The sequence below is a fragment of the Stigmatopora nigra genome, unplaced genomic scaffold (genome assembly GCF_051989575.1).
Source record: "Stigmatopora nigra isolate UIUO_SnigA unplaced genomic scaffold, RoL_Snig_1.1 HiC_scaffold_26, whole genome shotgun sequence".
NCBI classification, from domain to species: Eukaryota; Metazoa; Chordata; class Actinopteri; order Syngnathiformes; family Syngnathidae; genus Stigmatopora; species Stigmatopora nigra.
The window spans coordinates 1,431,447-1,457,500 of record NW_027551605.1 but is presented as its reverse complement, the minus strand read 5'-3'; the positions used below and the strand labels follow the sequence as shown (position 1 = coordinate 1,457,500).

The 26,054-nt window shown below is 38.2% G+C and overlaps 1 protein-coding gene and 1 non-coding gene across 2 annotated transcripts in view; one reads left to right on the top strand and one right to left on the bottom strand.

The window, feature by feature from the left end:
- mcm9 (minichromosome maintenance 9 homologous recombination repair factor) overlaps nt 1-656 on the top strand; it is an 11,868-nt gene extending 11,212 nt beyond the window's left edge. The window contains exon 15 of the mRNA XM_077711599.1: nt 1-656. This exon is cut by the window's left edge and continues 1,241 nt beyond it. Within this exon, the coding sequence (XP_077567725.1) occupies nt 1-233 (233 nt within the window). The 3' untranslated portion in view covers nt 234-656.
- A 2,382-nt stretch (nt 657-3,038) lies between these two features.
- On the bottom strand, nt 3,039-3,149 carry LOC144192799 (U5 spliceosomal RNA). The gene has a single exon (XR_013325439.1). It is a non-coding gene; the product is annotated as a U5 spliceosomal RNA (small nuclear RNA).
- Nucleotides 3,150-26,054: the final 22,905 nt, after the last annotated feature.

Below are 26,054 nucleotides of genomic sequence, written 5' to 3'. Positions count from 1 at the left end.
AACCTACTCAAGATAAAATTCATGACGTAAAACTGGGTGAAGATAAGGCCACAATGTTTCAAAATGTTGGCAAATTAAAAAGAAAGTGTTTTGAACTCAACCCCCAAGCAGGTTCTTTCCACCGATCGAAAAGTGTGTTTACCAGCACACCGCTCTTTGGCTCTGATGAGTCAAATGATGACATTCTTGACACTGACTGGGACAAAGAGGTAGTGAAGAAAGCCAAACGGTAATATTGGTTGTTGCAGGACCTGCCTTCATGAATGATAACAGACAACAAACACATTTTTATAAGATATGCCAATGTTGGCCTTTAGATGGAAACCTTCATCCATGGTAAATCCTCAATGTTCCACTGCTTTAGAAAGTCTGCGTTTCTTAGCAAGGCTTTTTAATTCGTCTCGAAGTGGTCTTTTCTTACCAGCTTTGATTTATGTTGAAATCAAATTTCATTTACCACACAGCATATTATTGCTAATGTTCTGATGTTGTACTCTCCAGTTCTTGTCTCCTAATAAATCAAAAGTAGGTAGATGAGTATTTCATACCCATTTAAGGTCCTCTCAGTCAATTGTACATTTGTGCAACCTAGAAATTACTTAATTCTCTGGACACGTCTATTTGGAGAATAAACAGTCTATAATACTGTTGTAAAATGTGATTTTTTTCCCCTACATCTGTTTTTGTGTTAATCTGGGTCGAAGGAGTGATTTCAAGATGAGTAGTATTTTGAGTGAGAGCTTTATTTGCCATTCACAAATGTTCAATGCAAATCTCGGCATGTAATTTTCAAACAAAAAAAAAATTTTGGATTTACACAGTATATAGACAAGCCATGGTCAATTAGAGATGAATGACTACCCTGGCCCATCACTGCAAAGCAATGTTGACAGTCCTGTGCTAATTGGATTGATAGTAATTTTACATCAAAAGAAATCAGACACTCCTTTTTAAATGGCAGTAATTAGGTCTTTCTTGTGAAATCAAAAAAGAGATTATGGATTAGGATTAAAACTACACTATATCAATTTGTAGTATACACAATTAAAGAAACCTAATGTAAAATAAAAAATGCACTTCATGCCAGAACTGTTGATAGTAATAAAATACTAGTTTTTGTTTAATATATCCAGCAATCAGGATCTATGTACACACAGACACTTTTGGCAAGAGGTGAGGTACAGCACTATGAATGGACATTGTAAACACCTTTCTCTACATCCGGAGTCGGGAACCTAAATGACAGAGAGAGCCATAAACAATTAATATTTTCTAATGTTATTTCTTGAGGTATATTCTCAGAATTGGAAAGTAAAAATAGTACATGAAAATGTGTGATTTTTGTTTTTGTAATCTCGCCACTTTTAAAGTACAAAATGTCTCTGAATTCTTTTGACAACATTGTTATGCTGTAGCTAATAAATCTGTATCAATGATATCATGAAATCATTATCTTCTTTTTCCAAGATGGCGCCGTCACGTGGAAGCCAGTTGCAGTAGCTCTGTCCAGTCTTATTTGTTTTTTCATGTTTTACAGCCCTTCTATCTTTTTTTTTGTTGGGTTTATTCTGTATTACTATTATACATATAGGTGTAGTAAATCAGTTACTTTGTTAAATCATTCTTCCAATTGTTCAAAAAGTGCTCAGGATCGTAACCAGTCATCTAGTTCTTATCCAAGGATTGTTTATCCGACATCTTGCCCAGTCTGGGCTCCGGGGGGTGTTGTTCTGGGTTTGCAGCCAAGGTATCGGGCTTCCAACAGATATGGATATCTGCCACTTCCAGAACACGCGCATAGTGTGAATACCTTGTGATGCACTTCGGGCTTCTTTATGTAATTGGTATATGATTGTTATGTCAAATGAAGGCGTGATTGTTTTAATCCAAATGAAGTTTGGTTTTAGTTTCCTGTTTTGTTATTGGTAAAATACGTCGTTTGTTATTTTTGTTACAGATTTTGTTTTTGCTTACGCATGTTGAGTTAATCAATAATCTTGTAATTGTTTTGATTTATGGCCTTAAAAGCCGTACGGGAATTACTGTTCGGGACGATGCTTTGAAGACAAGGGGGAAGTCTTGTTGGGTTAGGGTTAGGGTGTATCTTCCCTTAAGGTCCTTGTCCATGATGCAATGTATTTAATTAAATGTCAATAATTAAATAAGATGTCCGCCTGCAGTGAATGATAATTACATCGGAAGGGTAATTATTTACGGACCTATCATTTTTAATTACATTTTAATATTTCTTAATACATTCCTTTTTACTTTGCTTTGTAATTTGTACTTTTTGTTTTTGTGTTTTGCAACTTTTTTTGCCCTGTTAGCCTGGCTTCTTTCTGCTGCTTCTTTTTTGGAGCCATTCAACCATGCCTATGCTGTCATCCACATGGGACTAGATGTTGCGATGCGCAGCAGAAGAAGCAACACCTCAATTACCGCTGGAAATTCAAAGCTAGACAAAAGTCCCGGACGAAGAAGCAACGCTTCTGACCAACCATTCCGTCATGGGATAAGATGGAAGAGCTGTCGGCGCTTACCAAGCCGGAAGCGGAGTCAAAGAGTTCTGCTCTGCTGCTGTTTTCTCTTCAGCTCCAGACTAGTGAGGAACTGTGCAGATGCGCTTGGGAGAGTGACTGCATGTTCTCTGCCTCAGTCCCAGTCTGCAGAGGTTCCCCATTTTGTGGAGGACTTCCTGTGTGTGGTTCCAGTTTTTGTCTAACTTTACAACTTTTTGAGTCTATCCGTTCCAGTGGCAGCCGGCGGCGGTAACTCGGTCCACTCTTGCTCATTTTGTGTCTTTGCTATTTTCTGTCTTGATGATTGGGGATTCCTGGTGATTCCATTTACTTTAATTTGCCGTGCTTTTGCTTGGTTGTTTGGTCTAATCTCCCTTTCTTCGGTCACAATTAAATATCCCGAATAGGGTGAATAAAGTTATGTAATCCAGTCGTTAATATTTATTTCTCAAGCACCAGCATTAGCTGGTTTGTGAACAAGTACCAGTTCCCGGTCCAGTGGTTGGGGACACAGGAATAGGGTGCATGCAGGAAGGACCACGCAAAAAAATGAACAAACCTCCTGTTCCTCCCCACGGAAAAATTTAGTAAAAGGCGAAAGATTTGTGCGATCTGAAGAGAAACAAGAGTACTGACGAAAGCATGACAGAACAAGCTATGTCTATATCCGCAATACTTTAACACAGGCTAATGCACTACTAACTAATGGGCGACTCCAGTCCTTTGAGCAGCCAATCACTTTTTTTAATGCTGCCAATCACGTTGCAGCTACTGTAAATACAAAAATGATTTGAAGAAGAAAATACTACAATTTTCAGTTATCTCTCTATCACCTTGGCCTTGTTGTGGAGATCATTGTGTGGCCATTTTGGAAGCATCACAGAACCCTAAGGAATGCCAATGTTCAAACGATACATGGAATGCAACGTGTAGAATGATATCCACTTTGTTGGGTTTAGGTGCACATTGAATAGAAAGTACCCTCCAATTAATAGGCAATTTAACAAATTATCAGGGGAGAGCGCGGACGCAGCCCCCCACTATCAGAAATTATGTAGTCAAGATTTCTTTTCAGTCCTTTGCCATTCCCACTTTTCTATTGATCCTATCCCATGCACTTAATGTTGAACTTGCTGATGTCATAGTATTTTTGTATGTGAATTCTTATGAAATAACCTCAGAATAACAAATCAGTGTGTGGAGGGCATGCAAGTTTCTGCAATACATCTGTTTTCATAGCAGGTAAGAGGCTTCATACTGCCGTGCTGTGAAGCACCAATTGTTGGAAAGAACATAGATTTTCCACTGGGTCGAGATTTTTGGACATTGCTTTTATTGTTGTTATTCTCCCCTAGTACTTAATTCATACTGAAGTCCAGCGGGACAAAAAAAGACACCATTACTGCTGACACTTGCAGATTTATTTTTCAGCTTAATAATTATGTTTGCATTCTGCCAGTGCCACTCTGTATTAAACACTGACAAGTGCCAATGCATAAAAATGTACTGTACCTTCAAATCAACACCCCTGGCAAACATAAAACAATGACATGATCTCACCAAAATGAGCTATATCCCAAACACAGGAAGTAGTTTGTCAAACAATTAAGTTATAAAATTGAAGTCTTTGAAGATTCTAAAAATAGGAAAGTTCATGACTGATGGCTGGCTATGAGTTACAAGTTGTTCAAGTATTTCAGAAAGGTTAAAACAATAAGCCTTGTAATGATGTCAAAATGGCAAAGAAAAATAGCAGAATTGTAATGGTGGCCATTTATCACATTGTGGTATAGTATGTGCCGCCAAAATCTGTCCATCCTTCCATTAGTATTGCTGGTGTTTTGTTTATAACCTATCTATTACATAATTGTGTTCCACCCACTTTGAATATAACAGTATATTTATTGCCAGAAAAAAAAATGTAGGAAAAGTTAGAAAATTTAAGAAGTAAAAAAGTCATATGAAAATGAGCAGTGTGCATCCCACTTTTCTTCGCTGACTTAATTTAAATTGTGTTATTTCAACAATGTTATGTTTTACAATGTTTTCTTTGTCTAACATGTCTACTGGTTCAATCAGATTTCATTGTCCGTCTTACCATGTAATTCCTGGTGCCAATTCATTCCATATATACCGTATTTACTCTAACATAAGCTGCCCCTGTGTATAAATCGCACTCTTAAAATAGCCTTAAAATTGTTGAATTTTACAATTTCTCGTGTATAAGCCGCCTCCTGATTTTCAATTTTCACCTCCATATTAATGGTTATACTAGGGAGTATAAATGGGTTACTTTGAAGGAATAATCTTCATTGCATGTGGTATTTCTGATATACTGTATGAATCAAACCACATTATTTGGTCAATATAATAAGGAATTCATTCATCCAGTAATGATTGTTTTCTTAGTGCAAAACAGAAAACAACCAACAAAAAGTAAATGTTACTTTGCTGACATTTACTGGTGAACAAGAGTATAGCAAGTTTTGTGTGCATATAAGCCATACCCTTGATTTAGTCATAATTTTTCTGAGTTACAAATACGGCATATATGCGAAAAAATACGGTCACTACAACATAATTATAACAATTGTTTTTGTTTTAATATGTTTTGTCTGTGTGGAATTTTCTATCAATCTCTACAGACTAAATTGCTGTAAAAAAACACACCAACAACAACTGGTTTAGGAGGATGCGCAACATGGTTGAAAATTAGTTTTCATTCTTTTTGCAAGTTGAAGTGGATTGAGTGGGACAATTTCAACAGTCAACAATTACAGTAGCTTCTCATTTTTTGTGTGGATTTTCTTCTGGTATTCTGTTTTTCTCACACATCCCTAAAAATACATTGTAGGCTGGTTGAACACTCTAAATTGCTTTTATGTATGAGTGTGAATTGCGGTTATTTATTGGTCGATTGAACACTCCAAATTGTGATTGTAAAAGGTTGCGTCCCTCTTTGTGGCCTGTAACTTACTGACAATCAGTTTAGGGTGTACCTTGACTCTTGCCATAGTCGGTTAAGATAAGTTCTAGGCCCCTTATGACTCTTGTGAGGATAATAAATGCAGAAAAGGGATGAATGAATGAAAAGATGCGTACCAATGGAAACGTTTTCAAAACTGATGGTTACGCATCTGTTTGGGTCACCGGATTATATCATTGCTTATGTATGTAACAAGATTTGGTTGGTAGTCAGTGAGTGGATTCAAATTTTCAACCGAACAGAAGTAGAATACATTTTTGACGACAGCTGTGATTGGTGGTCCCTTACAAGAAAGCTCAGGAGGAAGTTCCTGCTTTAATCAACAGAGCTGCCAACCTCTGTCGTCTCCATTACAGGAGACGGACCACCATGCACTCTACCTACGGGCAATTTAAAGTGTCCAATCAGCCTACCATGCATGTTTTTGGAATATGGGAGGAAACCGCAGTACCCGAAGGAAAACCACACAGGCCCGGGGAAAACATACAAACTCCACACAGCTGGACGTGACCTGGATTTGAACCCAGGACCCCAGAACTGTGAGGCCGATGCCCTACCCACTGACTCCACCAGGCCTCTAGCTTGTCCCGAGTAAACTCCTGAAATGCTAGAGAAGTTGGTAGCTTTGAATCATTTATTCATTCATTTTCTGAACCGCCTTATCCTCAGTAGGATTGCAGGGGCCCTGGAGTCTATCACAGCTGACTGCGGGCCAGACGCAGGGGACACCCTGAATTGGTGGCCAGCCGATCGCAAGGCACAAGGAGACAGACAACCACGCACATACTCATACTCAAGAGAAATTTAGAGTGTCCAATAAGCCTGCCATGAATGTTTTTGGAATGTGGGAGGAAACCGGAGTACCCGGAGGAAACCCACGCAAGCCCGGGAGAACATACAAACTTCACACAGCTGGACGTGACCTGGATTTAAACCCAGGACCCCAGAGCTGTGAGGCCGATGCGCTAACCACTGACTCCACCAGGCCGCTAGCTTGTCCAATCAGCCTACCATGCATGTTTTTGGAATGTAGGAGAAAACCGGAGTACTCGGAGAAAACCTACACAGGCTTGGGGAGGAAAAAAATGACTTCCTCAAAATGGTGAGGAAGAAATTAGTGCTCATACAACCACTGGAAATTATATTTGTCATTTATAGTAGTTATAAAAGCATCATGGAAAAGAGAAACCTACTGTAATGGACTTAAATTTAGAAAATACAAGCAGGGGGGCCTGGCAAAGCATTGCGTGTTTAGAACCAAAAGACAATTCTTGTGCTATTAAAAAAATCACTTTTGAAAAATAGGTGTTTATCAAATAAAGGTTGGAGTTTATTCACTTAGAGAAGGTGAAGAAATTCAGTCACTCGTCCTAAGGATCCGACAGCTGTTTCTGGCCACCATAAAAAACGTCAACTCTCTTTGTTGCATTGTTTGGACAAACGTGGCGAGAGTATCTTAACACACACACACACACACAAACCCATAAATCACATTTTATAAGGATTATAGATGAAACGATGCTGGTCCGGCATCTGTGGCCCTGGTGGAGGTCCCTCTAATAGAATTTTGACCTTTAAAACTCAGATTTTGTCTGGACTAACATTTGTTGAATGAATAAGAGAGAGTCTGTTTTCTGCCATGTGTGTCTTCGTGTGTGTGTGTCAGAAGGGCAAGCTTCTGTCTGCCTCATTTGGTACTTTGTTCGTCTGCATTGAGCGTTGAGAGGAATTTTTGGAGATAAACTGTATGTCTAAGCCTTGGAATTCTAGCCGCATATTAGCAGTCTTCATAACTTTGCTGTCTTGTTTTTTTTTAAAGTTAGTTCAATAAGCCATATCTGCATTTTAAAATCAAGCAATAAGATGCTTGGTAACAACACTAAGGAGGATTTATTTGTGTGTTACCAAAATTGACCCTTTTGTACCACAGATATTTATTTGCTCTATTAAAATGAGTAGGGTCAATCAACATTTTGCTTTTAACCTTGTTAGAACTAGATACATAATGACAGGTATTTTTGTAAGATAACGTGGCATCAAAATGATAACAAGAACGCAAAAATCCCAGAACCACAAGGGGGGGACCTAGTGAATGACCTACAGAGAGGTTGGACCACAGGAGCAAAGGCTACTATCCGTAACGCAAAGTGCCGCATGGGACTCATATCCTGCACTACCAGACGTGTCCCCCTGCTGAAGCCAGTACACATCCAGGCCCATCTGTGGTTCGCTACAGAGCATTTGGATGAGATGAGGAATGGGAGAATGTGTGTATGGTCAGATGAAACTAAAATTGAACTTTTTGGTAGAAACGCAGGTTCTCGTGTTTGAAAGAATACTGAATTGCATCCGAAATACACCATACCCACTGTGAAGCATGGGGGTGGAAACATCATACTTTGGGGCTGAAGAGTTACAGAAAACGTTTAGCCTCCGTTATTGGTAACAAAGGGTACATAAGAAAGTATTGCGATGAACTTTTGGTATTGACCAAAGACTTATTTTCCACGATGATTTGCAAATAAATTCTTATAAAGGTAACATAGTGAATATAATCGACCGAAGGCGGTCAATCAATTTTTTTTATTTTTTATTTTTGTGACTATTTTCATCGTATGCTTTTTTGTGGGAAAATCGCGAAGAATTACGTAATCAAATAGTTTTGTAACTATTTTTTGTAAATCTGAAATACTAAAAATATATTTTTGTACTCACCTGATTGAGTAAGATTCCAAATTTAACAAGTATGAATATGCCATAAATAAATGTCATAAATGTGTCTTGCCTGGGAAGACGAACTTGTGGAGAAGCACTATACAATTTCGTCTTACGCTGCTGAGGGTATGATGACTACTAGGCTTTTTTGTCAGTCAATGATGACGACAATGCCTATGTCTGATTTTAAGTCCTGAAAAGAACCATAAACCACTGAGAATGAACCAATTGAAAGAACCATTCATGAATTTTACGATGCAGACGGGGCGCAGACACTTACAGAATCCTAGCAATGTAAGAGTTCTGTTGATCGTTGATGCGATACTGTAGTGATGCAGCAGGGAGTGCGGACAATTTCGCGACATTCGTCATCTAGTGACGTCATATAGTGACCAGCCAATCATGAATTTTACGACGCATAGACGGGGCGCAGACACTTACAGAATCGGGGGGACACCCTGAATCGGTGGCCAGCCAATCAGAGGGCACAAGTAGATGGACAACCATGCACACTCACACCCATACCTAGGAGCAAATTAGAGTGTCCAATCAGCCTAGCATGCATGTTTTGAGATTGGGGGGGCAAACCGAAGTACCCGGAGGAAACCCACGCATGTCCGGTAGGAGAGCATGCAAACTCCACACCGGTTGACCGACCTGGACGCAGGACCTTAGAGCCGATGCGCTAACTGGGCGGCTCCTCTTTATTGAAACATTTACTAAATATAAGCAGAAGTCCCCAACATATTCAAACAAGAAACATACATATATATATATATATATATATATATATATATATATATATATATATATATATATATATATATATATATATATATATATATATATATATATATATATATATATATATATATATATATATATATATATACACCATATGTTTCTTGTTTGAATATGTTGGCGACTTCTGCTTATTTTTAGTAAATGTTTCAATAAAGAGGAGCCGCCCAGTTATATATATATATATATATATATATATATATATATATATATATATATATATATATATATATATATATATATATATATATATATATATATATATATATATATATATATATATATATATATATATATATATATATATATATATATATATATATATATATATATATATATATATATATATATATATATGTTTATTTATATTATAGATGTGTTTATTTATATTTGACAGTAGTAAAAGTTGATTGATATAATTTCTCTCTCTAAACTGAACTATATGATTAACTATTCCACCTGTTGCCATGTGACCAGAGTAAGGAATTCAGTCAAGGGGTAACAGCTGGGTGTACATGCTGGACCATGTGTGTGCCTGTTCAAACACACTATCTCAGATGGTCATGTTTTTCTTGAACTTTTACCGGCTGCATGCTGACTCTCCATCCATGACCTTTGGCCAACTCCTCTTGATGATTTTGCTCTGAGACTCACAGAGGGCTCATAGCATACTCTTTCTGGCCATTTCATAAATCTCAGATTAACAATCGAAAACAAGGGCAAAAACCATCTCAAATATAGTTGAGTTGTCAAAGTATTGCTCACTCTCAATAAGTTAATATTGCGCTGTAATTTACAGTGGTGGAAAAATATATTGCGCCACGACGGTATTTGATTTACACAGGCTATTCATTGGTAAACAAAAAAGCGTCAGCGGTTGTTTTTACAGTGGTCTGTGTCTATGCTACCTGGTTGGAATCGTAAAATAGTGATGCACATTCATGCATAAGTAAATGTTAGTAAATGAAAACACAGGTGCAATATGATGTCCATACATTTGAAACTACTAAGGTGGGTTAGGGTTAAAAGGTGCTGGAGCATATCCCAGCTGACTTTGGGCAAAAGTCAGATGACACCTTTGACTGGGCTTCAATTTTTAGAAATATTCAATCAACCAAAGTACTGCCGATCAGTGGGATGAAGCATGAGTTTTTTGTCACAGATGTTCATTATGCAGTTGTTCTAAAACCAAAGTGGTAATGTAGCATATGGGTTAGGTGCATAGTTCTGCCCCTCAGAGTAATTTCATGCTCCCAAGCACATAACGGCTTAATTTGTACCAATACACAATGTTGGAATCAAAGGTTGTTTATAAAGTGATTACTGGAACTAAGCCTTCATCAAAACACAGTGGCAACAATGTGCAATATACTGAGAAGCAAACAAGATTCCAGTGATGTTCTTTGTGGTTTTCTCTGCTCTGTTTGAACATCTCAACACATATGGTGTCAATTAAAATTAAAGTAAAATTAGCAGGGTGATTAAATTCACCTATAAATATAAATGTTGATTGTGTGAAACAGAACTATGAAAGATTTAACTAGTTCCAGTTCCATCCTTATTTATTGATGGAGGTTTAGCTACGTAACATACATACAGCAAGTAGTTGACTGGTACCGTATTTTCTCGCACATAAGCCGAATCACTTTGATGCAAAGTTTACATTTAAGCATAAAATACACTCTTATAATTTTATTGTTAAAGGTCCAATTTCTCAGTTAAGGCAGTCTTTATTTAACTTTGATTGCGTGCACGGATTTCTATGCAAGAGGCAATACTCTCCTTAAATTCCAAACAATGTGTTTGGGCTCCGTTGTGGCCTAAAGAAATATTGCCTTCATAACAGCGCTTTCATTTCCTGGGGCTGTCACGCAACAAAGACCCCAGACAGCTTCAATGAAACCAACAAAATCCCTGTGGATTTGAATTAAAGTGTTCAACCCCCTGGGAGAGGACACAGCAACAAACCTAAATGCAAAAATTCTTTACTAGAAGCTGAGAATGAAAGAGGATATAAGCTTTCAAGTAAGGATTCAATAAGAAGACTTTATCACAATAAAATAACATATAGGACAAAATTACGCACACTACATACCTTTTACCCATGGTACTTTACTATAACCCATTGTACTTTTATTATGCAAAAGCTGGCTGGTTTATATGGGCTTGTTTTTATTCCTAAGTCATCTGCTCAGGGTATGATGTGATGTATCCATCACAGCAGAATGCCAACGAGTCTGAAATCATTACTTATTTGGGCCTTTTTGCCGACCGGCAAAGCGCACCTTATGGAGAAGGACTACCAATTTCGTCAAAGGTATGATGACAATTAGGCTTTTGTGGACTCAATGACAATGACAAAGCCTGTGTCCTATTATTATCATTAGTAATTAATAGGTTAGTGATGCATTGGGCCTGTCCGTAATTTGCATGACACCCACCGTTGAAAAAAATAATTCATTAATTTCCCGTACCACGCATCTTCGCAAGGGTTTCTGAAGCCTATCCCAGCTGATTCCAGGCAAATGGCAGACTAGACCCCAGACTGGTGGCCAGTCAGCCATAGGGCAGACAGCGAGACAAACAACCATTTTCACCAACAATCACACCGCGACCAGTGGAAATTGAGCCCGCTCCTTCCCGCTCTAGGCAATTGAAGCATTACAACATGAGGTTGCTGATGAAATGGTTTTAAGTTTTTGTTGCTCTGGTTTTAGCTGATTTCTAGAGAAAGGGCTGCCAGAAAATACAGTGTTCCCTCGGTTATCGTGGTTAATGGGGACCGGGACCCCCCGCAATAGCTGCGTTTCCGCGAAGTAGGCGTGCCCCTTCAAAAATGCTTAAAGCACCACCAAGCAAAAACATCATAGTAGTCCGGATGGAGGATCTTCTGCAGTTTTTTTGCACGTAAGAAACATCGTTATTGGGAGTTGTGAACATTGTTTTTTTTGGGCGGTGAAGATGCACCTGGAAACAGCCATGATGTCATCAATGCGATTCCTGAGCTCTCACCATGTTATTGACCATTTCTTTTATGCAATTACTGATTCTCATTGAATATTTTGTTTCCACCTCTTGTAAAATGACGTAATTTATATTTTTAACTTAATATCTTTAATTTTTTTATTAATTTTTTTCCTGAAAAAAATCCACGAAGCTCTGAGTCCGCGATAGCTGAAGCGCGAAGTAGCGAGGGAACACTGTACTCCAACAGCTCGCCGGTCCTGGCAGTTGTCCTTAAGTACTCGTACTACCAATTCACCACAGGTATATTGCACGCCCTGGCCCTTCGGCTTAATTAGCTGATGTGAAGACACTGAGTCAGATTGTGACACTTTTCTATCTTTCAAGCTAAATTACATTCATATTAGATATTATAACAATTTCTTTTGGCCTTTTAAATAAAGAACATGAAGTAGAGCTGAAAACCACTCTTTGTAAAATTGTTTTCTATTCAAAGAAAGTTTTTATTTAATGACAAAAGGGCAAAACGAATTGAATTTGCTATATATTTTTTTCTGTGCACATGACACAAACATCTTGAATCTTAAAGGAGAATGGCCTGCCTATTTGGTCTTGTGTTTTTCAGCTGTTTGAATTTAGCCAAACAAAGCTGTTGCTAAGCTGGATCATTTGCTGCTGAAGAAATGCAGTGTTTGTCCTTTTTTGTTTGGGTGCCACCCCCTGGCTGATACTTTGAACACTGGTACCCTGACTATTCTGGACTGGATACTGCTCAAACCTGTGTTCCTCAACTCAAAGCCATTTTACTTGGTTCTACAAACTAGTGATTTGACTGGGTACTGCCCGAATGAATCATTTCTATTCAGTTCCCCTTTTACATGAGTTTTTGAAAAGCAAAATGCTTCAAATAGAAATTTCAATTCCTTTAATTCGCATTAACTTAGAAATTAATATAACTCTGCTTTAGTTTTCGCTTGTGTGTATTCGTTTGTTTGTGTGTGTTGGGGGGCATTTGAGTCTGTGCGTGTGAGTGGATGCGTGGGCCTCAACAGCATAAAGTTAGTGAGGCTACAAATGAGGTTGGGAGGCCCTCTCAAGAGACATTTGGCACTCATGGAGCACAACATTTTTGTACAAAGCGGTATTCATTGGAAAATATAGCCATGGTCTCCCTCTTTCGTTCTTCCTCTCTCTCTGTTACACATATACCCACACTCAAGTTTCTGGAAAACAGATGGACATATCACCTTGAATAAGAAACTTATTAAAATGGCTTGTGGTGTCATTGGATTTAAAGACGAAGACTGTAATGATTGAAACTGTGAAGAGAAACACACTGAACAAACATTTCGCTATTTTATAAATGTATTCTAAACTGAGGCAAAATACTTCTTGTCCACATACAGAACTACAGCAAGAAGCAGAGATACAATTCTGTGGCCACCCAAACAGACTCCCTTAACAAGTCCGCTGTGTCAAGATACTATCATAAAATAATTAATGAACAGAATCAGTGACATAGGGCAGCCTTGTCAGGATGCAATGCTCGCTGGAAACAGATCCAACGTATTGCCTGGTATGTGGACAAAAATCTGACACTGGTCATACAGGGACTGGACCTCACAAATCAGGGGTTCTGGTACCCCATAATTCCAGAGTACAACCCACAGGACTCAATGGGAGACAGAATGGTTGGGGGAACTCCCATAAGCCCCTGAGAATCCTGCTCAGGGTATAGTATAGAGCAAGGGTTTCAAACCGATTCTGCAAATGGCTGCAGTGAGTCCTGGTTTTTGTTTCAATAGATCCAGTGTCGACAGTTTAACCTATAAGGCAGTGGTCTCAAACCGGTTCCACATAGGGCCGCAGTGGGTCCCTGTTTTTGTTCCAACCGATCCAGTGCCGACATTTTAACCAATCAGGTGTCTTTAAAAGAAGTAGCACCTGACTCTAATTAACTGATTGCACTTGCAAAAGGTATCCTTGTTGAGTTGGAATGAAAACCTGCACCCACTGCGGCCCTTTGAGGACCGGTTTGAGACCACTCCTATAAGGGGTCCTCTAAAATAAGTAGCACCTGGCTGCTGCGATCAACTGATTACACTTGCAAAATGTGTCTGCTTGTTCAGTTTGAATGAAACCTGCGGCCCTTTGAGGAATGCTTTGACCGCTGTTATGGTTGTGCGCATGTTTTTAGAATGTGGGAGGAAACTGGAGTACCCAAAGAAAACCCACACAGGCCCGGAAAGAACATGCAAACTCCCCACAGGTGGATGTGACCTGGATTTGAATCCCAGGATCCTAGAGATGAGGCCGATGTGTTAACCACTTGTACATTTTTTTGTACAAATATTCTCAGTATAACTATTAACCCAGAGGCTAAAACGCTGCAGTCTATGAAAAAAATGCAATGAACATGTAGATCCAGCGTAGTAGAGTGGAATTCACTTTCTAAACACTTTTTCAATGTTCCCAATGTAGCTGATAATATTCGCAGTGTCACAATATTTTCCAGTTCTAATCTGTGTGTCATGATTAGTTGGGGTGTTATTGGTTGAGTGTGTTTCCTTGTGTGCGCTGTCTGTGTGATTTTGTATGATTTTCACCTGCTTTGTCTTCCCTTGTGTGACCCATGTGTTTGTTATTCTCATGAACCCCTTGACTGTATATTCAAACCCTGAGTTTTTTTGTGCGTTGGCGTGAGAGTATTTTTGTGTCTATCGTTATGTTGTCTTTCGTTGTTATCCGTCTCCCTCGTTTTCATCCTCACCAGTTATTTGTATCTTTATTATTTTTTCCCATATTATGCTTGTAAGCTTATTTTAGTTAGTTTAGTAGTAGTTGAATTATTTAGGTAGTTATTTTTTTCCCGATCCTCTCCGCAGCCGAGGCAATCATAACAGCGAGGAAGGACTACCAATGGGCGCCAACTTCATATATATTGTTGTGAGCTAGTATCTATGAAGTGTCCAAGATCAATGTGTGAATGCATAATCACATCACCTCAGCTTGTTAAGGCAAAACAGCGGGTTCCACATTGCAGGTTGGGTGAGAAAAGTGCCATTTAAGGCTTGTCCCCCAAAACCTTACACGACTTATACTGTGGGATCAGCGTTATGCTTATGCAGATGCATGTGAAAGCTAGACTGAAATCAGAACTAGGACTCTGCCTCAGCACATCCCTGTGTATAGCATCCATACTGTACACTGCAACTGGAAAACATATGTATTAAAACTGATGAACTAGCTCTTTTTATGTCCAGTATAATTTGATGCTGCAACTGTTCAATTAGGATGGAAATTGGAAACAAGCTGCCACCAAGCCAGTTGACTTGTTTTTCACGTGAGAGGGTCACATGGCCTTAATCAGTGTTTCTCTCACTGTATTTCATGTGTGTATGAAAGGGTTCAGGAACCTTTTTAACAGAGAGAGCCATGAACAATTAACATTTTTAAATGTTTTTCTTAGAGAGGCATACCCAGAACTTTAAAGTAAAAAAAAAATCCTGAAAATGTGTGCATAATTTTGTCATTTCACCAATTTTAAAGTATAAAACATCTCGGAATTCTTGCCACAGTACTTTTATGTTGTTTCTAATCAATGATTGTTAATGAGATGCATGCAGGAGAGGCTAATGGGGGAAAAAAATTAAAGTGTCACTAGAGACGCCAATGCGACGCTCCTATTGGTGCGTTTCGGCTTCTTACCAGTGGTTTCCAAAATTTAGCAGTTATGAACCCATAAAATACGAATGAATAGGCCAGTATTGAATAGACAAAATTCCTCAAAAAAGTTTAGACAAGTCAGTGTGTGAGGTTAACTCATATTCTGCCATTGACGGCAATAGGCGTCCAATCCATTTTCATTGGGCAATTGGCAGTTAAAGAGCCCATTCATTCACTGTTCTTGTCAACAGTACATTTCAACCAGAGGTTCTACTTTAAATGGATTGGTCGTCTGGGAACTGCATTTGAAATGCACTTGAGTTTGACTTAGATTTATTGGATAAAGGGACTATACAAATTAATGAACATATACATGTAAATATGTAAGATTATAGCCACAAGTTAATTCGCTTTGTGAAATTATTTGCCCACCCCTGCTTTAATATTTAAGCCTGGTTTTAAAGTACATTCTTAGATCACAAAATTTTGAGAGCAAGCGAATCCGGCGACGAATTGTCCGTCGACCAAACGCCCGTCCGGTCACGAATAAAAATATGATGCACTGAAGCCACGAATGTTGAAGCCGAGAAGTGGTGAAGATCACAGTAACCTGTTTATTTGGAATTAAATCAAGTGGAGATTAACTATTTTCACTGAGTACAAAGTATTTATTGTTACGATTGTGCATGTAGGTTGGAGATTAGGTAAGGCAAACAAGTAAGTAGCGCGAGAAAAGGTACTTACAGCAAATTGATTAAGACGATCCAGCGACGTGGTCATGTTATTATTGGCTTATAATCAATTGTTTGTTGAATCTAATGATGATGAATCAGACTTTGAAAAATGTAAAATATTATGATTATGAATTAGACTTTAAGGATTTAAAATTGTAAATTACATTTTAGAGTTATGTTCATACTGGTAGTTTGTTTTTCCAGGTTTCTGTACCATATTTTTGGAATAAATGTTTTTTTCATGGTGACATGTGTTTACCATTTGCCAGTTACCAGTACCGGTGCAATCCTTGTTGTGGGCAGAGAAAAAGTGAAGAAAAAAATGTATACAAATTATGTGTGTGTGCGGTCGGTATACACGAATAAATACGGTAACATATTTCTACTCTATTAAAACCATGAATATGAAGCTGAGAAATTGGGGAGAGTCTTATACAAGGTAAATTGTAGAATAAAATAATTTTAAGGCAATTTCAAAGACGGCTAATATGCGAGAAAATACGGAAAATAAAAGTTGAGTTTTCCTGTGGTCTTATATAAGATACCTACAATACATTACATCCGTGCAAAGCGATGGGAGCATCGCCAGAAGATAGCCATTAGTGACTCTAACCATTGAGGCATACTTGAATAGTTATGTTTGTCCTGCCAAGGGCAGCCAGAAGAATTGGTCCCGGACAAGTAAGTAGGCAAGTGTCATGGTTGGCAGAGAGACAGTGAAGAGAGCGTGAACAAGTTAGGGAATAGTTGGAAAGGATCCGAACCGAAAAGAGAGGATCTGAACCGATGCCAGCTTTTGATGGGAGAACCAGCAGCAAGGGGCTCAGTCGATCAGACCATTAAAACAGCAAAGCACTGTGTTCTGTTATATGGGTTTGAGTGTCCTCATATGTTTTTGTGTGTGTGTGTATATATATATATATATTTTTAAACGTCTCATTCACAATTAATGCCCCTGTGTTGACAGAATGCACAACAAACTGCAAGACTGTTTACCTGCAATTTTGTGGTTCTGATATGGTCAGGCCTAATAAAGTCGTGTTTCACCTACTGCATGCCTTTTAACAATTAAAAATGCATCTTCATGTATGCGTAGATGCTGAGAACACAAACTATCATCATGGTGAGCAGCAACACTGTTACCACATCTACTTTGTAGTCGAACAAGGAATCTCTGTTTGTTTCTTACTCTATAGAGTTTGCATGCTCTCTTGGGGCCTTGGTGTGTTTTCTCCAAGTACACTCTGTTTTTTGAGGCTTTCTTCCACTTGAATTGGATTGAAAATTCTTACTTCCTTATAAATGTAATTGTGAATGTTAATCTACAATGGTACCTCGACATACGATCTTAATCCCTTCCTGGACTGAGATCGTATGTCGAGCTTCTCGTAACGAACAAATGTTTCCCATTGAAATGAACTAAAAACAAATGAATTTGTTTCAACCCTCTGAAAAAAAACACAAACAACAGGATATTGGATTGTAAAAACATTTATATATATATATATATATATATATATATATATATATATATATATATATATATATATATATATATATATATATATATATATATATATATATATATATATATATATATATATACACACACATACATATACATATATACACACACATACATATACATATATACACACATACATATATGCACACATATACACACACATACATATACATATATACACACATATACATATATGCACACATATACACATATACATATATACACACATACACATATATACATATACATATATCCACACATATACACATATATACATTTATATACATGTATGCACATATATACATATATACACATATCCCGGACCTGCATGGGTTTTCTTCGGGTACACCTTGTGCGCTCCGATTGGCTGGTCACCAATTGAGGGTGTCTCCGCTTTGTGCCCCAAGTCAGCTGGGATAGGCTCCAGCACTGCCACTGACCTAAGCGGTTCAGAAAATGAATGGATGCTTTAATGAAATTTAAGAAATGCAATAAAGAAATCCAAATTTGATGTCATTTTCATTTTGCGAATTCGACAAAACCACAAACAAATTGGAACGTGCATAATGTGCCCTTTTGCCACCTGTGAATCGCTTTCCATGCTTTATTTCCTCCAAGCTTGCAACAAAATTTGCAGCAGTAATGTATCCAAGCAATGCACTTTTTAAATCTATTTTTGCTCTCCTCTAATTTGCTCAGAAGTAATGCAATCACACCTTTTCTCTTTCCCAACTGGGTACTTGGCTGAAAATGTAGCATGCCTTACTTGAAAAAGTCTTTCCACATGACTCCTTTTGTTATTTGAAAACATCTCGCTACAAAGTGAACATTTGCGCAATCCTGGCAATGAATGCAAATGATTTGAACCAAGAAATGTTGAATTCTCTGTTTTCTTCATTTATTTTTCTTTTTTTTCCATTTGGGATCCATGGACCATCACACAGTATGCTTGTGTCATGTTTGTCCTCCCACAGAAACTATAATTAAAACAAAAATGATATTTATCTGTCCCATTTCAAACATTTTTGAAAAAGCTTCAGGGAGCCATCAGGGTAGCGATAAAGAGTCACCTGCATCTCTTTGACCTATGTTCGCCGACTCCTGCCCTAACCACTACTCCACATTGGTGGCATGCAAGTTTTACATCACAAGTGGAGTCTGCCATCCCCACAAAGGCACTTGGCAGGCTCTTCTCCTGTCCTATTAGCGAAAGCATTCCCTAAGGAAATAGGTATTAGAAGTGTGTGCTGCACATTTATAAATAGCATTTTTTTTTAAGTTCAACCACAGATTTTAGTTGTCGTAGCAACTCAGCATGAGGGACTGCCTTGCCAGTGGAGGCGATTAAACATCTGTTTGCGAATAATGTAATCATTGGCAAAAACATGACATGTTGAAAACATTAACTATCTGGACAAATTCTCCATTTCATTTTGTCTTTTGTTTTATATATATATATATATATATATATATATATATATATATATATATATATATATATATATATATATATATATATATATATATATATATATATATATATATATATATATATATATATATATATATATATATATATATATATATATATATATATATATATATATATATATATATATATATATATATATATATATATATATATATATATATATATATATATATATATATATATATATATATATATATATATATATATATATATATATATATATATATATATATATATATATATATATATATATATATATATATATATATATATATATAGAGAGAGAGAGAGAGAGAGAGAGAGAGAGAGAGAGAGAGAGAGAGAGAGAGAGAGAGAGAGAGAGAGTCAATTGCTCTTATGCAAATTCATAATCAGCTAATTACCATTAGCAGTATAAACCACCTTATCTCGCACCCATTTCAATAAGCCTCATAGGAATATATAAATGCTTGTGGAAATTTAGCCCAATCATTGCTGACCTAGGGTGTAATTTGATTTTAGGTTCAAACAAATTCAAATAGGAACCTTGTTGTTCATTATGAACCATCATCTGGCAAAATATTGAAGCTCCTTTTGATTTGCTTTAACTGTCTATTTACTGACATTTGCAGTTTTCAGTTTCAAACAGCAGAGGTCGTTTAGTACTTAATTTTCAGGAAGAAGACCCATTGGGCTTTGGTGACATCTCCTCTACATTGCCCAACCAAGGGTTCAGCATATAACACATCCTACTCAATGGAATTGCACACACATATTGGCTATCAGTAGAATGAGGAAAAAAATATATCTAATTATTATATTTGAATATAGTTTTTTTGGGCAAAACATAAATATAACATGTCATGTTCCTCTCTCTGTAACAGAAATATCCCACCAAGGGAATAAACAGGAAGCGGTATCCCCCACAAGAGAAATAAAGAAATTTATATCATTCTTTGATGTTACATCTGTTCACAAATTTTACAACTCTGGAGTGCAAAAACATATTTTACTCTCAAAGTTATGAGTGCAGTCAATGAATACAGATTGATTAACTTGTAATTCACAGTTATGTGCTTTGTAGTACTATTCAACCCAATTTCTCTTTTCTGTCATCTATGTTTTGCTACTCGGTGGCCCAGGGAACAAATGGTTAGTGTGTTGACTACAGAGTTCTGTGGTCAAGTGTTCAATCCCAGGTCTGGAACTGTCCTGTTCTAACAGGGCTTGAAGGTTTCCTCCTACATCCAAAATACATGCATTGTAGACTGGTTAAAAAGAGTGGTTAATGTGTTGGCTGAGACTTGGCTCCACAGTTCTGTGGTCAAGTGTTCGATCCCAGGTCTGGGACCATCCTGTGGGGATTTTGCATGTTCTAACCGGGCTTGTGGGTTTCCTCTTACATCCAAAATACATGCATTGTAGACTGGTTAAAAACTCAAAATTTCCTATAGGTATTAGTGTGAGTGCGAATGGTTGTCTGTCTTCTTGTGCTTTGCGATTGGCTGGCCAACAATTCAGGGTGCCCCCTGCCGATTGCTCGTTCTTAACTGGGATATGCTCCAGCGACCCTTGTGAGGATAAGCACTACAGAAAATGGATGAATGTTATGTTACTAAACTCCCTATTATTTATCATCATTCAGAGGTTCCAGTTAAAATCCACGCTAAAACTTGCAAGCCACTCCCGTCTTCTGCCTGCCACTAGGAAAATGGCGGAAGGCATAAGAAGGCCAAAGTTAGGAGAAAAATGGTGGGCAACGGGCGGTGGATGTAATTTTTTTCTGAAAACGTAACTTTCTGAGTGTCCGGTAGCCCTTGTGAGGGTCGATTTTTTTTTATCAGAAATGCAAGCCCTGTGCGACATTACGCCATGGCGTTTATTTGAAAATAAAACATCCTCGACCAATTGGACGGCAGAGAGCACGAGCAATTTTTTTTTGGGTGCAAACCACGGGCCACGTTACAGCAGAACGTGCGGATCATCCTAAACATCGTATGTTGGAATGCTGCTGCCTGGTTTCATGGTAAAGCCAGCTTTAATCTACAAGTTCGGCCGTCTTCATGCTTTAAAAAAACAAGAACAAAGCCTAGGTTTTGATTCATTCAGAACAGACAACGCTGTTTTTTTAGGTTGTTTTGTTACCTGACATGTTTCCATCCCACACCTAGTCAGTGATTGCAGTAATCCCTCAAATATCGCAGACATTGGACCTATGGCCAAACGAGGATAAAGGAATTGGACTAAAACTCCCAGTAACCTGTTTTTTGGGATTCAGATCAAGCGTAGAGGAACTATTTTCACTCAGTACAGTATTCAAAGTCTTTACATTTGTATGTATGTACATTATATTTAGATATTAATACATTAGTATTTTGATATGCTTATAGCTGTAATATTTAAGAAATATACACTGATAATTGTACTTGTGTACCTTTATTTCTGCATTGTGGTCGTATTAATTGGGGTAATCCTACTTCGCAATTTTTTTTTTAATCGCAGTCATGTCTGGTCTACATTAACCGTAATATTCGAGGGGTTACTGTATATTCAAAGGTTTACGTAATAACTGGAACATCTAACCTCAGGTACACAAGATACTGTTAACAGGATAAAACCACACGAAGAGCAAACATGGTCCATGGGACTTTTGAATGTGGCATGAATAAGATGGATAAAATATGTTCAGTTTCAAGAAAAGTCAACACTGGGAAGATGAAATGTAGTCCTTTTATGCCTGGGATCTAACAAGACTTAACTAAAAAAACATGATAATCCTTTATGAGCTTTTAACGATCAAGTAAATTCCTGTGCAGCTGATATTATTCCCCTTGAATAATTAAAGAAAAGGAAACGTGATATTTGGCATGACCCAGTACAACACTGACCTTAATCCGATGGAAATACTATTGTCCGAAAGGTAGGGCATTGAGTTCAATGTTCATACCATGAATCCCATCAACATTAAAGGACTTTTCACATTGTGGCAGCCTAGTTTGAAATAATGGTGTTAATGTGCAAAGGAGCCAGGCACCCTGCTAGACAGTATGGCCAAATTTGTTCATTCATTTTCCGTACCACCTATCCTCACAAGGATCATGGGAGTACTAGACACTAGTCCAAGGGTCTGCAAACCGGTCCTCGAGGGCTGCTGTGGGTGCAGAATTTTGTTCCAACCGATCCAACACAAACATTTTAACCAATGAGGTTTCTGCTAATAAACAAATAAACTGATTTCACTTCTGGTTAGGTTAAAACTTTATTTCATCCTGTATTCGGGAAATTTCTTGGTTGCAGTAGCGAAACAGACACAAAACACACAAGATATTGTAGACCTAGGTAAAATCTGGAGCCACACACAAGAAGTCCAGTCTAAGATACCAGATTGATGGAAAGTTTTTCCTCTTTTAGGTTGAATGGTTTTGCACACCTCCAGCTACGAGCTATAAACCTTGTTTGCTAACCCAGAGAAGGACATGAAAGAGAACAAGTGTTCCTTTCCCCCAGCTGAGAACCCTTATGAGGATGTGTGGTACAAATGATAAATGAATGAATTATACCTTGAAATAATTGACATTGCATTTTTAGTAACGAGTATTTAAAGAATGGCTTTTTGTTTTCAATGGATTATTTATTGTGTGAGTTAAAGTTATCTCATGATCAACCAGTTGTGTCTGGAAGAAAAAAAAAAACTAAAATGCAATCCTTAAATCTGTGAACACAACAGAAAAAGGTCTCTATCAAACATTTGTCCCAATGAAAATTTAATGCAGAACAAACGCATTGCTTTCTTTGCAGAATGTGAGACTAAGAGATGTATTCTGTATTGTGTGAACATTCTTCTATCCTCATCTCAACGTTTATGAGGTGTACAACAGTTTGTGGTCTGAAGTAGAAATCCTGGTATTGTTCAAATTCCAGAACTTTTGATCCAACCAACCTTACCATCCTACCGCTAGTATGTTATGAAACATTTACCTCAAAACAAAACAAATGAAGAGATATTGTAAAATATAAAGTACAATCTCCTGAATCCACGTGTTGTTACTTTTTCATAAATGTCAATAGCCGGATAGTGAGCTTTAGAGGGGTTTCTAGGCTCTCAGTTGTTTTGAACAAGAGGCAATTTAAGCTTTTCATTCTAACTTTGGCTGGGTCTCTGTCAAAAAGGGGCCTCAAGAGGCTGTATGAACGCTGGGCTTCTCTGTGTTCTTTCCACGTTTTCCAGAGAACAAACAGAAGTTCCATGGTTCTTTTGTTAATGATGGTTGCATAACGTCAGATGGACTATTTGGTGTTTGGTGAAGGAAGATCACAAGCCTTGTGGGTAGCATGGCATTTTATATGCAAGGAAGCCCCCATTTTAATTTGTTGGGCATAAATAATTGTCTATCTTTTATTTCATGAAGTGGGGAGTTTTTCCTTCTTATCAAATAGAATAATTAAGAAAATAGTTATATCATCTATAGATATTGTGAATTCCCTTGACCTGATAATTCAAAAAACAATGATAGACTCGAGTAAAGCTGCCTGCAATAAGGGGTATTGATGACATAATGAGGAAGGGCAAGCAATCTAGACGACTTCCACTTTCTCGCTCTGAAATAATGGCTATTATCTACCTTTTTTATTTCTCTGTTTCTTAACCCTTAAGTATATTCAATGATTGATTCATTTTCTGAACCGCTTATCTTCACAAGGGTTGTGGGGGGTGCTGAAGCCGGCCATTCGCGCTCACACTCATACATCGGCTCAATCTAGAGTGTTCAACCAGCCAATCCTGCATGTTTTGGGGATGTAGGAGGCACTATTAAATCTCTGAAAAATAGCCTAGTCCCAGTCAACTTCGGGCAAAAGGCAGAATACATCATAGACTGGTCACCAGTTAGCCAAAGGGGACACATAGAAAAAGGTAACCATTCACACTCACAATCATACCGCCATTAGCATGAAACGAGTCCAGTCATCCCCAAACTATTCCAGAAAGGGCAGTGGGTGCAGGTTTTTGTTCCAGCTTGCAAGAGGAAAATTTACCAGCAATCTGGTATACTAGAAGTTCAATCAGTGGATTGCAGTCAGGTGCTTCTTTTTTCAGCAGAAACCTCATTGGTTAAACCAGTGGTCTCAAACCGGTCCTCAAAGGGCCGCAGTGGGTGCAGGTTTTCATTCCAACTCAACAAGGATACCTTTTGCAAGTGCAATCAGTTGATTAGAGTCAGGTGCTACTTATTTTAAAGACACCTGATTGGTTAAAATGTCGGCACTGGATCGGTTGGAACAAAAACCAGGACCCACTGCGGCCCTATGTGGAATCGGTTTGAGACCACTGGGTTAAACTGTTTGTGTTGGATCGGTTGGAACAAAAACTTGCACCCACAGCGACCCTCGAGGACCGGTTTGGACACCTCTACTCTATACTAGCAGTCTTATCCGTTTCCAATAATGGTTGGACTTTGCCAAGGCTGCCCTATGTCACTGTGTCTGTAACTTTAATGTCTCGACACAGCCGTTGCGTTGAGGGGGTCCGTTTTGGTGTCCTCAGTATTGCATATCTGCTGTTTGCAGATGAGGTGGTTCTCTTGGTTTCATCAAGCCATGGCCTCCTACTCTCACTGGAACGATTCATAACCGAATGTGAAGTGGTCGTTCTCAATGTAAAGCACCGCCAAATCTGAGACCGAGGTCCTCAGTCGGTAAAAGGTGACATGAGTGATTTGTAAGATTAGAAAAGGTTTATTGTCAGGCATATTTACTTTCTGTTTAATATTTGATTAGTCATGATTCTGACTCTAATGCTGCCCCATGTAAAATGTCAATCAGTGTAAATTAACTCTTAGTTATGTTAGGCAATTAGTGGACAGGGTACTAAAATTCCTACTGGACAAAGTTAAATTCCTCAATATTTTTTTTCTACTTGCGAACCTTGAAAACAAGAGATGTACTGAATGTTTTTTACACTTAGTTCGGGAATGACGTATGTCAAGTTCTAATGTTCTTAATTTTTACCGAAAAATGTCTTTGCAAAATTTGAATTTTGAAAGTGTACACCTCATTTTCCACAAGGGAAAAATGGAAGAGGGGGATTCGTGAGGCTTATCCACCATGACTTGATGCCAGATAAGCGGAAGATGAACGGATGGACGTTCTCATTGTAAATTTCATTTCACAAGGCTGATCTTAAAGGGTTAGGATTAGGGATTGCCCGAAAATGTGCTCTCAAAAATCCTCTAATAAAGGTAAGGCTTATTTCTAGTTTTTTCTTATATCAGTCTTATTTATCTGGAAGAGGAGAACGTTTGTGAGCTCCTGGTGGCCTGGTCTACAACCACGGGGCCCCGCCGGGCACAGCCCAAAGAGGATACGTGCATTTTCCTTCCAATAGGCTCACCACCTGCGAGAGGGGCCAAAAAGATCAGCTCCAACCACAGTTGGGCGGCAGACAAATGAGGGATCCTTGGCGGTCAGATCCCCGCTGCAGAAACGAGCTCTTGGGATGTGGAATGTCACCTGTCAGGGTGTTGAACTGTCTTCCACTTTGGAGTCGCTTATGGTGAAGGCGCTAAGCCAGTGCGGACATACTTACTGGCCCTCGGCTCGGTGCCTATATGTTGGGGTTTACCCTCATAGACATGGTTGTGGCATCCCTTCGCCTCTGGGTAGACTATACCTGACT